We start from the raw sequence: 13,969 nt of genomic DNA on the forward strand, positions 1-13,969 counted from the left end.
CAGTATGCAATGCAGACAGACCAGCTGCTTTATCTAGATTAGCTGAATATTCCCTCTTCACCTATTGAAGAGAAAGCAACCTAAACAACAACAAACAGGTGCAGACCTATTACATTTTCCCCAGTTGTTCATTTTATTCATAGATTCAATCTTAGTGATTTTCTGCAGCATGTTTTCACTTTTGGATTAGTCTATTTCCATCTATTAAAAAGGGGTTTTTTCTTACACATATTTACTCAAAGTTTTCCCTATCCAAATGCAACTCTTGATTTCTCATATACAGTTTACAAGCTGTTTAACACTTTGTATGATCAAAAAAAATATTTTTGATTAACAATTTTTAAAATGCATTTAACTCAACTTTCATGAGAGCATCATTAGCTCTCATATAGCCTTCTAAGGCCATAAGGGGGGGAAAAAGCACTGATCATATTTCTGTTTATTTAAAAAACTGTTACTTCTCTGTCAATGTGATGGTGATCAATTGCAAGAAGCTGAAGTCCCATGAAGCTAAGTTAGTATCAAGCTGGAATATAATGAATACAAACACAGGAAAAAAAACCCCAAAACACTAACATCTACAAACACATTTCACATATTATACTGAGCTCACTAAAGGCTAAATCACATAAAAGCTATAAAGACCAGACTCCCAAATGAAATACATGTGGAGTTTAGGCATTTACATTCAAAAATACTGTCCTTTACTTGGCTGTCGCCTTCCCCCACTCCGGTCGGTTTTAAATACTAAAGATGCAGAGATAACCATAATGCTGCTTCTTTTTGTGTACACAGCTCTTTTAAAGATAAAGAAATCAAAACCTTGCTCACATTTAAAGCTGATCATGACACAAAATACAAATATTTTCATCGCTGTTGCAAAACTAGATCTGCCACACACAAAATACATGTTTTCAGCATGTCTGCAGCATCAGGCTCAACTGGCAATGCAATAGCTAAAGATCAAGGGCAGTGGTAGTCTCTTCTTCAACTCAGTGCCTGTTTTACACAGAAGCACGGCTCAACGTGTGTCTCTGGATCTTGCTGTTCTGGACACAGATGTTTACTCCATCCTCACCACTCCTTATCACTAATTTGCAGTTACCTTTCATTTTTAAGTCATTGCACAAGCCACATCAGTTCAACTCAATTCATTTCAAAGTGGGTAAAATGGATTAGCTTCAACAACCTTCATCAGCCATTGAAGTGGCCTGACTCTTTGGAGCAGATGAGGGAGCACTTCCATAATGTCTTCCACTGACAGCGCTACATCAAATGTTACTGCCAGGAAAATGGGCACAGTGAACACCTGCCAGGGGATGCTAATACTTTCAACTGAGAGAGATGTTTACAAGGCAGACATCTTGTCCACAGCTTAAATGACAGTTCAAAGATGAACTGTTCTCATTCAGGATGTGCAACATGTAGTCCAGAGTCCTACCACCACCCCAACACAATTCAAAACTACACCTTCCAAGAGCAATCCTTGAGACCCTATTCCTATTTCCCCAGAACAGTCTGGAGACCAGCAGATAGGACATTCCTAAAACAGCAGAGATTGTTTGAGTCTCTTCAGACAGCAAAGGGAAATGAACAATTAATTAGCATTTTATTTTCTTCATCTTTATGTCTTTAGGTGTCTTTACACGTAACAAAGCATGGGTTTCCATTAAAATGACCAAGGACAAAGTTCTAGACCATCAGTGCTCATCAGTATAATGTCTAAGATAGCTTCATAATCTAACAGCCATGAAGAGACTCAGAGGATATTTTAAATTTCACTAACTCAATTAAGAGTACAGGATGAAATAAAATAGGAAAAAAAAAAATCTAAGTAACAGCTGAGAGATTTTTCCCTGATTACCAAAGAGCTACAGCTTAAAGGCACAGTGATGAATAATGTGACATTACCAAGTGAAGCCAAGTTAAATTTCCAAAGCACATGAACAATTACAGTAAGTCTTTTTAACTTTCCAGCCAACAAAAACATCAGAAAACAGAAAACTGGTGCTGATAAAGAATAAATTGAGAAGAAAAAAAAAAAAAAAAAAGAGTTAGGATTACTTGGGCATGGCATGAAATACATACCATATTTTTGCCTAGATTTCTAGGAGCAATAGTAACCTTGAACATAAGGCAAAGACAAAACAGCAAACTGGAACAAATGTACACAAGTAAAAATTATAAAAACAGAACTTTAAAATTTAAAGAGCACACTAGTTTGAGATGAAAACATTTTCATCTTAAAATACAGGAACAGTTACACCAAATCACAGATTTAATCAGATTCTCTTGTTAAAAACTAGGTGTGGATGAGGTGGAGATGACAGAGATTACCATGAGATACCATCACGTATAAAATGAATGCCCATGCCTACAGTAAATGTGATAATATAAATACAGGATAAGTATTAATGTCACAGTAAGCTTGCATTACTCTGTGCAGTTCTAGTGATTTAATACCAATGAGTCTAAAGAACATCACACCACTGTTTCTCCTCTTGAGCTGACAGCTCAGTGGTGTGATGATGGATTAAGAGACTCCCACGACGACAAATGAGGATAAATACCTTGGATAGCTTTCCATTGCTGTTTGATCAGTTCAGAATCTAGAACCACACCTTTATCACATTAGGAACAGGCTTAGAAGACATCATCTGAACACCAGAGAACAACACTAAAAGCCTTCCGAGACCCTTCTTGTTCTATACTTTAAAGGGCAACAAATAAAGGGCAACAAAATAACAATTTTCTCAGTAAACTAAATGGGAAAAATAAAAGTTACATTTAAAGAAGGTACAAAGAAACTTGCAATATGAAGTATCATGTACTGCTAATTAAGTGTAACTTTTGATAAAGTTTGTAACGATTTACAGTTGCTTCATCTTTTCGAAATCTATCATCACACCTGGCATCACAAACTTTTGCAGGTGATACTGCATTCTCAGGACTTAGACATGCTCCCCTTTTGCCCTAAGCAGCAGCTGCTTTCTCCTACACCAGACAGATAGACACAAAGGAAATAAGTGGATTAAAATCTGGTGCTTTTCTTTTTATGATTGCTTCCATTTAATCTAATTATAATTCTATGCAAAATACTACCTATTTCTAATACTGTCATTTGCAAGTCTTTTGATGTTACAGATAAAACCATCTGTCAATTTAATTTTCAGTCACTGATAATAGTTTTTCTTTTTTCCCCAGAAATTTAATTCAGTGGAAGAAATCATTGACTTCTACAAATACGTTCCCATCACACTCATTGATGGAAGGGATAAATCGGGAATCCAGAGACAACAATGCTACCTTACCTATCCATTCAAGTCACACAAAAGATGTTTTGTGTGAAAAAATCACCAATTTGTTTGTACTGATGTAAACAGAACAACTATTTACATGTCACAAAAAAACAGATTAGCCTGTGAGTGAGAAGCTCCCCATAATATTATGAAGCATTCTAAATACTCCACTTAAAAAACTTCTCTCCAACTGAGAATACAGACCTACTCCATTTTTTTATTCTTGTAATGTGTTTTTAACTTTGAGGATACAGGTAGAGTATATTTCATTGTATTAATTCACAGAAACTTGTTAAGAGAGACTGACTCAGCCTGATACCTGGACAATGATTGAGCAATTTGCTTATCTTGCACTCTACCTTCTAGCACAAGATGAAAACCAGACTACATCTTGCTTACCTAAATGTCACTGAAGCTGTTAGCAGCAAAATCTCATAAAGCATACTACAGTTACATAAAAAAAATTCTTACTTTTAAAAATACACATTAAATGCTGTTTATCTGAGTATTGCCTTTTTACCATTTTCATTCAGCCTGCACATGTGTTTGCACAGTAACAAGCTGTGCTCGGCAGCCACTGCAGTCACTGGGTGTCTGTCAGCTGGTGCTCACAGGTATTGGAGCAGATTATAAAGCTAGCTTTAATTATGTAAATACTATTAACTCTATTCTTTAGCCTACGTAGCAGATACTTCTACTCCATATCTGAGCTGTCAACCACTTACATAGTAGGACTATTATGCAAGCAGTCCCTTTGAATTCATACCACATACAAACACAGAGATAAAAATGATCAGCGTAACAGTAGATGTGCTTCAAGCTCGGCAAGAAAACGTTCCAGTGTGTATCAAAGACGACAAGAAGGTGCTATTTTTCCAACAAAAATATGGCAGTATTTATTCATATAATTTGAGTTCTGGAAAGCTTAACTAAAGTAATTATAAATATGAAAGGCAAAGTTCAGAATTTTTCTGCAACGCATCTGTAACCTTCCTTTCTAAGCACACTCAGAAGCTTGACCAGGTAATTGGAATATACCAAGAAAGCAACTTCAGTTACTTTATCCTTACAGAATAGGAACAAGACAAATAAAAACATTCAAGCCCAAAACATGACATTCCAACTCAATTTATAATGTATTATGTAGTGGCACAAACTAATTCTAAAAAAAATTAGCTGTTGGTTGTTATTTCCTTGCAACATTTTTTATTTCTCAATGCTACATCAAAACGCAAGAGAACACTCATTATAATCCTTTCTCTTGAACCAATGACACTGTTAAACTTGAAGGAAATTATTCTGACATGTCATTATCTAATAATAATGAAAATTAACAAACCAGAAGCTGCTAACTAGAGTTTGGCAGAGCTCACAAAAAGGAAAAGAGGCATGACGTAATCTGCTTTAAGAGTTTCATAGCCACCATACATTTAAACTAATTTAAACAAAAGGTTTTCCTCTTAAAACAAAACACTTATTTTCTAAATTTAACCTGTGAAAAAAGCCACAGCTTAACAATTTAAATGGCAGATTATAGTGCCATACAAAGCTTTACAGATGTTTACCGAAACAGTAGACTTGCTTACAGAAGACAAGCTTTACTAATATACTTAAACCACCTAGAGTTCATAACGCTGAGCAGCAACACTTCTGTTGCCCCCCCTGCCCAGTACAGCTTTCACAAGGAATATTCTAATATTGCCAGTGACAACTCTTAAGAAGCAAATTCAAAACTATTTATTGAGTAGCTTCTACAGAAACAAAATTAATTCAAACAGTAACCTGGACTGAAGGAGTTAAAATAAAGGAGGAATTTTAATAATTTTTTTCTTCTGTTAACAATTTCAGTATTTATTACACGTGATACGCCAGAATTTTGAAATGGAAGCTATTTTCACAATTGAAAATGCAAACAGTACTGTTAGGCTTGGCATCAAAGTATATGAAGTGAAAAAACCCTCTAGTGTACCCATCTACAAAAATATAATTCCTTTTGAATACAAAATGAGAACTGTCATTTCATTATTATTGACAAAACAGACAAAAGCAAGTTTGTTCTGTGGAACAGGCTGGTGTGATACAAATGATACAAAACTTTTCCATGTGTACATAATGAAAAAGATCTGACTTAAAGCACCAACTACGTGAAGGACTTTAACACTGTATTGCAAAATTATTGGAAAGCAATGTTTTACTGGTTTTGAAAATAAGCCTCAGTCAAATGTAGTTTTAAAATATTTACATTTCAATACAGATACAATATATACTTTATCAAAACAATGTATAATCTGCTGGAGTATATAAAAAAAAATATTCCCAGCTTAAAATGTTTACAAAAATGCACCAACAGTGAAAACAGGAACTACCAGTTTTTCCAACAGCAGTCCCAGTTCAAACACAGAACACACATCCAGCATTAGAGTCAGTATTGATTTTCTTATCTGTAAAAATGTAAGAAGTTACTTTAATTGTAAATATGTGCTTCAAATAAAGCTAATTCTATATGTCATTAAAATTATTTAAAATTGACAAGATAAAGAAAAACATCTACTGTTCGTGTACGGAAACATTAGACTTCAGTATCATCCATCCCTCCTCACTAAAAACTGAAAATCTGGCCCTGATTTAGGAAAGTCTTTAAGCAACTGAGCAAAGTTTACACTGCACTGAAGTCAGTAGATACACATTAGACGTACGTACGTAACTAGGCACATGCTTGTATCAATTGTGGCCTACAAAAAATATGTTCTAACAACATCCAAATTCTTAAGATTAAGAAAGATGAAAGATTGCACTGAAAATCTGGTTGAACACTGTCAGTGTAAAAGCTGTGCAACATGTTTTTTCATTTCGAAAAGTCTTCATCTTCAGCAAGTTCCCCCTTGCATCAATGCACCAACTAGAGTTCTAACCAAATGCCCAGTTCTGCATGTTTCTGTCAGGCTGCACACACGGTGGCAGAGGGTTTATGCTTGGCTATTACTTCCTTAGATTCAGAAAGCCTTTAGACCATACAGAGAAAAGCTTCTCTCTCCTATCAGTCCAAGCTTGATCGTATCTCCAGCTCTGCCTGCTCAGAACAAATATGTTACAGAAAGCTCACACGTTCTGCTCGCTCTCTCTCACATCTACGCAATACAGGCTAGGTAAAGACTAAGTACTACAAAAAAATTGAACATTTTAGTGCTATCTGACCTAGTAGGAGTAACTCGGATCCCACAGATTCTTCATTTACAACCCTGTATCTCCTCTGAAGTCAGCAGAAATGTTTTTGTTTCATTGAAACAGAGTACTTGCATTAAGTTTTTCTTTTTATGCATGGTGCTTAATTTGCCACTAAAACCTATGATATACACTTGCTGCCCACAGAGGATCAGAGATGCTTTTCAGTACACACATGCTCGATCTCTGAAACACCACGTTGTTATAAAGCAAACTAAACCCTGTTGAACTTACACAGATCTTATTGTCTAAGATTTTAATTCCTACAGACCTAGCACACACCAGTTATAGCACAGTATCCTAGCACAGAGAATGTTAACTAGAAAGATGTTTGCATAGCAAATATTTTTCAAATTTCTCCTGTGGAACAGATCAAATTGACCTCCAATACAAATTTCAAACATGAGAGTGCAAAGTAGTGCTTAATCCTCACTATTAGCCTCTCTGTATCTCTGCTCTTCTCTCCTCTCCCACTTTACTAACAGTAGAGACCTTTTGGCAAAATTAAGCAGTTATTTCAATCTTCCTTTCCAAACAAGTTAGTGGCACTCACTAAGAGGGGAAAGCCCCCGTAGTCTCTCACTTAATGCTTTTCGTTGGAAGAGAAAGAGCATCCCAACCCTTGGTTGCTTCTATCAAGTGCCTCTGTCCATGACTTATCCATTCCTCTTGGTCCATGTATACTCTTCCACAAAACCAACACTTAAACATACATGGAAGTGCTTCAGCTGGTGAAGTTTCCACCACCTGGTAGTTGTTTTTATGGGTCTTTTTCAGTTTCATTTTTAGCATATTCTGCTTTTTTGCTTGGTTTCCTGTCTCAACATTCTGAAGAGTAAGACGCTTTCGATAACGTTTTACACCAAGACAACTACTTGTCCTTTCTGATAGAACTACTTTCAGGACTTGACCTTTATACTTGTTGATAGTCTTCATGACATTAATTATCTCTGTCGAGTCAACGTCAGGATGGTTTAGTACCACAACTGGCTGGTTACGACGAGGGCATTTTATCAACTGATTCGTTCTCAGAGGGACAAGCCGAAGACGTCTTGCCGTCAACAGATAGGACATGTCAGAACTTGAACTGGTTTCCGACTGAGTTCTTGTTTTCCTCTTAGGAAGTTCCCTGAAACTTGCTTGTTTTGCCCGATTTTTGGGACCTACTTGACTTTTTGAATAGGGTTTGCTTTGCTTACTCACATCACTGCTTTTCTGAAATGGTACACCAGTTTGTTTGCTGTTATTTTTAACACTTGCCTCTCGCTTTGGTCTTTGCCTGAGTGATATACTTCGGGATTGAGCATTCGATTCGCTCTGATTAGGCAAACATGGCAAATTACTGCTAAGTGTCTCAGAGACACTGACAGGAACCGGGCGAGGCAGAAACATTTCACTGCAATACAGAGAAGGAGCTGATGTTTCACTCCTGTTTTCTGTTCCATTTGAGTTTTGACTGCTAGTAGCATTCAGCACTCTCAGCATTGTCCCTTTGGGGATAAACACTGGAGTAGCAACATGGGAATTTTTAGTTACCCTACTTTTAGATGTTCTTGCAAACGTAAGCAACGGATCTTTACTGTGTTCTTCATTACTTAACCCGCTGCTTCCATGGCACACTTGAGGCAAAGACACAGACTGTTCCACTTCAGTGGCAGGAACAACTCTCTCACACCTTGCTGAACTTTCTTGAGGTAAAAGCACCTTTTTACTAGAAGCCTGACATCTCAAAGACATGGATTTCATGTTAGATTCAGCAGCGGACATGAGCTGAGCAATCTTTCTACATAGTAATGTCGCTGACTTCTTATTGCATCTTGTGTCATCCCATCTGACACCCTCTGGAACGTTTTCAGCCCCAGAGCTGAGAGAAAATACAGATGAAATAACAGGTCCTTCAAAAGGGTTGCCTTTTTTTTCCATCTTCTGCAATTCTAATGATTCCAGAAGATTATTCTTTTGACTTACAGTTTCAGCTCTCTTTACTTTGCTAAAGCCAAAAGTCATGTCCTCACAAGGTGGAGTTTTAGTGACATGAAAGTTTTGTCCTGCTTCAGAAGATGCAACAGATTTTTTATCAAAAACCTTACCAGCTAAATGTGTTTCTGTAGAGCTGACTGACAGACTCCTACATTCTTTGTCATCCCTCTTTAGAGGCAATGTATCCTTTTGTTTAAGGACTGCAGAAGAAGAGGAATTTTTGCCCTCCTGAGCAGCCTCTAATGAAATGTCCTTGGAACTTTTATCTTCAGAAATAGCAGCATATTTTGGAGGCGTTATATCCACAGCTTCTTCATAACAATACAAGTCATAATGCAAGTTATTTTTTCCACCTACTTCCCACCTTGAGGATTTAAGATCACTTTTTTTTCCAGTACTATTCATCACCAGAGACGGAGAACAAAGTTCTATAACACCTGAATGAACATCAATACCTTTCACCAAATGAAAGCATAATTTTGATGCATCTTCCCTCTGTATTGATACGGAGTTACAGTCTGAGAGTTGAGAATTGGAAATACAAAGACATTCAGAATTCTTGTCATATGCGCTATCCAAATTAAGCTGGTTACTAACACTGGTTAATTTGTCTACATTCACTTCCATGGTTAATAATTCATTTTGAGATACAGAAGATGGTTTTCTTCCTTCTGCAAATCGTTCTATACCTTGATTCTCAAGTTCCTCTTCAGCACCATTCACAGGTTTGTAAGCTGCTTCTTTCATAGGAATTAGTTTAAGAACCAGCTGTTGTGCTCCGTTCACTATTTTAATCTCCACTATCTGAGCTAAGCAGTTGGAAGGAACTACAAGTTCAGATGGAGCAACTACTGTTAAAGGCATCCCAGGTTGTAAAGGCTCCGTTTTTGGAGAATAAACTTCAACTTCAACACTTTGATTCTCACATACACTTATTTCAGATGGCTCCAATATTGTTTTATCCTGGATCAATGCTGTGTTTATGCTGCATTCCACATCATGAGACGAACAGACTGTTTTAGTTACTTTATCTGGAATGTCACAAATCATATTTGAAGATGAATTTGAAAGTTCATTCTGAAAAGAAATTTTATCATATTTCTGCTTTTCAAATAAAGTGCTTCGACTCAGCTTCTTTTGCTTGTGGTTTATGATAGTACTTGACAGCTGTTTTCTGGGTGTTTCATGTACTCTTCTCGTATGTTTTACTATATAGTCATGTCTAACAGCACCGTATTCACAGTATTCACACTGATATGGAAAAGTTCCAGTGTGTTTCACCAGATGTCTCTGGAACTCTCCTTTGGTGTAGGATACATAACTGCAGTGGGAACAAATAAATTTAATTTCTTCATGTTGACCTACATGCTTTTTAAACTGTAAGGGATCCTTTGTTGAAAATCTACATTTATCACAGTAGTATTTACCCGGCAGAAAGTTTTTAACTTTAAATGTTTTCTGGGTTTTACTTGGGGATTTTTTTTCATGTTTTTCAAAATCTACAGCACTGGTACCCTCAGGAACAAAATGAAAAGCTGGTGGTGTAATATGACTGCACTTCTTGCAGATGAAATTCTTGTCTTCAGTCCACCCAAGCTTCTTATGCTTTTCTATATCTTGCATTGAAATTTTCTGAACACTTTTGCATTTTATACAGCTTATCAGTGACAACTTATTGTTCTCAGCCTCAGTCCCTTGGTAACAGCAGTTCTGGTCATCATCCCCTTTTGATGGATTTGTTTTATCCTCATAAGACTGCTTTGGGGATGTAGTTAAGGAAGCATTTTTGTCATTAACTTGGCCAGGGTACAATCTTGGTAAAACTTCCCTCATTTTTTTCAACTGCATTTCAGAAGATGTGACTCTGCACCAGTTTTGTCAAACACAGCAGCAACAGACAGAATGTTTTCTTGATATTAGTCTTGTGTATGCTGCTTATCAGTCAATCATTCAGGCCACCAACGTGCAGAATATACACTTTGGAAGAAACGGTGCTCAAGGAACTGCATCCACATTATATTCCATGTTCTTAATTTCATTCAATCAACTTGCAGCACTGAAGAATAAAAAGCAGAAGATTAAGTCAGTAATGATTCACTGATCACTAAAACAGAATGAACTAATAATTGAACTATTATTAGACTACAGCTGAACTACAGAGTGCAAGCCTGCTGTTAATATACCACTGATCGTATTCTGCACATACAACCATTAACTCTAAGCAAAACATACCAAATCAAATAATCCTTTAACGTTTGCTCTTACTCAAAATGTTCATAAATTCATAAAATTATCTGCTATGCATCAAAACCTAAAGAGTTCATGCTATTTCTTCCATGTCATGAAAAATTTTACATTTAACAAATGTATTTATAAGCCTAACAGGAAAGACAATTGTTAACACAACTGAGTAGCAGAATATGATTTCAGTTCATATACAGCCCTTAACTCAGGAAAATACATTATGAAATACTGCAAGTACCGCTAATTTGTAAATTCCAGAAGGAAAAAGGAAAGTGACTACAATGGTTACTAGAAATACGCAACTATGAATTTGGTTTTAAACATAAGGATTTTTAAGTTAGCATGGAAATTCCTGAAGTAGAGAAGGAAGTCCTTTGCTAATCAGTGCCAATGTTTCAGAGCCAAACAGTCTTGAACACTAATTCATAACAAGATGTGATTTATACTTCACATGTTCTCAAAGTAATGAAGTCAAAACAATCTGTGGCTGCAAAATTCATTACTTTCACTTCTATTAATATCACAGTGTAATCACTTCTATATAGGCAGACAAGCATGGAAAAAATTCACTCCATCCTGATAATACAGAATGTGTCAATCAAGCAAAATAAACAATGCAACAGAAGGCAGATGGAAAACAGTAATATCAGTGTAAAAGCACCATATTAATTTGTGCAGCATATTTGGCCCCACAGTTTCCAGCATTCTTACTGTCTCTTGTCTATACTTAACATGAACAGGATCTCAGCTTTTAAGCTTTTGCCAAAACTATGAGACCACTTATTTAGAAAATAAACAACTAAATTAGCCTTTTGAGAAATGCATGAAACAAAACAAAGTCCAAAGCTAACAGCAACAAGTAAAATCTACTTAGCACCTTTCTTATTCAAACATTATTACAGACATACTGTTGCACAGATCGATCTGCGTTTATCTATAGACCCTATTTCATTAGGTTATTTCTAGATTCCTTTAGATTTCAATACATCCTACAGAAGGCTTCTGTTTCTGAAATCCAGTTTCTCTCCAAGTCTACACACAGCAAAGCCTGATTTGGGTTCCAAAAGCACAGCGCTGAGATCACCTAGGTGATATCCTACTACAATAATCCTACACGAATGAGGAAAACTTTACACTACCGTACATCTCCACAATGCCTTCAAAGCAGTAATCATCTGATCCATAAAGTTTTCCTTGCACCTCCCTGTGCTCCATCTTCCAATAACCCTTCCCGCTATAGGAAACCTACCCTAAAGATGGGGCTCTGCAAAGAGCAAGTATGCTGATGAGCAAGTATACTCAAATAACAGCAAAAATAAGTTAGAAAACTGGTTAGGGACAACATAACGAGCTTCTCACTCTTTAGCATATGGATGGCTGCACACCTGTAAAAGTCCTTAGTAGGTAGTTCTTAAGACTCTAGTAATCTCATCCCATTGCAGACAGCTGTACGCCCCTATGTGAAAAACCTCTATATCCCCATGTGAAAAACAAATCAATGGCAGCCTCCCCGGACGGAGGAAAGCGTACATGACTACTGTATCATGATCTGAATTTTTTTTTTTTAAGCAACCTTAATGTTGGTAACATTATTACCTCTATTATCCAGATTCCAAAAAGGAAAGAAAAACAAATGGTTTGGTTGTCTCAGATGGACCATTCTTCCCCTGTTAGTACCACTTCTGAGACTTAAGATGAATCTTGTTGACACACAAGTGTGATGGCAGGCCTATGTTCAGGAGATCCACTGTTTTATTTCAGGACAAAGATAAGAAGAGATCTTGATAAGCTCAAGATCCAGATGAAAGATGCTTTGAAGATTTCTATACAGCTTTAAGAAAGAACCAAAACTGCATTTGAAAGGAAAGGGTGAAGTTAGATCAATATTTGCCCTTTTTTGCTGTTAACAGCTATGTATTGATACTGAAACTGCACTCCATACAAACTGACCAAAAGATAAGTATAGAGCACTTTATGCCATCAACATCCTTTACCACAAAAACAGTATCAAAAAACGTAAGAAAACTGTCCACGTCTTTAACCCTGTAAACTTCACCTTATGGAACAACATGAAAAAGGATCCACCACCCTAAAGAGCAAGAAAGTACAAGAAACACTGTCAAACATTTTAAGAAGGTTTTAATTTACCAGACAGCCCTGGGTCGCTCAGTCCAAGAGGACACTAGAAAAATTTAACAGAGGCAATTCAAAGGCAGGCTAGTAACCCTTCTAAACTTTCCTAACTCAAATAGCTTTATATATGAAAGTGTAAACAAACAGGTATATAACCCCAAACCCAAGCTTTCACTCAGACCTGTGACAAATACCATGTTGCTAGAAACCAGGTTTCAAATGCTGTTTGAGCTACTGTGCCTGCATTTCAGATGTGCAGTGGGTTGATCCCAGCCAGCAGCCAAGCAGCCACACACTGACTCCCCATGCCTCCCTCAGAAGGAAGGGGAGTGAACCAGAGAAAAAGAGCGAGAAAGCTTATGGGTCAGGACAAAGGCAGTTTAACAGGTGAGGGAAAGGGGTGGGGAGGTGATGCAAAGGAAATCACTCACCACCTTCCACAAGCAGATGAACGCCTGGCCAGTCTCTGAGCAACAGCCACCTTGGAAGCCAGCCCCCCTCTCCCCTTCTTCTTCTTCTACTTCCAGTTTTCATTGCTGAGCACAACGTTACATGGTACAGACTATCCCCTTGATCAACTCTGATCAGCTCTCCCAGCAACATGTCCTCCCAGTCTCTTGCTCACCCCATGCCTATTCACTGCAACAGAGGCAGAGCAGGTGGGGAAAGAAAACCTTGACATTGTGCAAACACTGCTCAGCAACAGGAAAAACACTGGTGTGTTATCAACACTGTTTTAGTCACAGATGCAAAACCCAGCATCATACAGGCTGCTATGAAGAAATTTAACTCCATCCCAGCCAGACCCAGTAAAAGGTGAAAAAGAACGGAATAACCAGGTGATGCTGAAGTGACACTGCCACTGGCTCCCTAGCTATTTTTTCCACCAATCTTTCCTGAACGATGAATAGTTAACAAGAAAAGTTTTTATGCAAACAGGTCCACTTCATCATTATTTTGGATAAAACAAGCCCAAAAGTATATTGTCATTTCATTTTTATATTTAAAATACTATTCACTTTTTCTGGTTACTTGAGAAAAATGAGGCCATCAACGTACACAGAAACCCAGCATCCATTCACTCCATACCT

At 37.2% G+C, this 13,969-nt stretch overlaps 1 protein-coding gene across 1 annotated transcript; it reads right to left on the reverse strand.

Moving 5' to 3' along the window:
* Nucleotides 1-7,100: 7,100 nt before the first annotated feature.
* ZNF518B (zinc finger protein 518B) lies at nt 7,101-10,553 on the reverse strand. Its single transcript, XM_010073383.1, has one exon. The coding sequence runs from the start codon at nt 10,347-10,349 to the stop codon at nt 7,101-7,103; it is 3,249 nt and encodes a 1,082-aa protein (XP_010071685.1). The 5' UTR covers nt 10,350-10,553.
* Nucleotides 10,554-13,969: the final 3,416 nt, after the last annotated feature.

This window comes from Pterocles gutturalis, unplaced genomic scaffold (genome assembly GCF_000699245.1).
Source record: "Pterocles gutturalis isolate BGI_N339 unplaced genomic scaffold, ASM69924v1 scaffold14747, whole genome shotgun sequence".
Taxonomy (NCBI): Eukaryota; Metazoa; Chordata; class Aves; order Pterocliformes; family Pteroclidae; genus Pterocles; species Pterocles gutturalis.

Coding starts and splice junctions, on each gene's coding strand:
- ZNF518B (XM_010073383.1), bottom strand. CDS start 10,349: ATGCAGTTGAAAAAAATGAGGGAAGTTTTACCAAGATTGTACCCTGGC.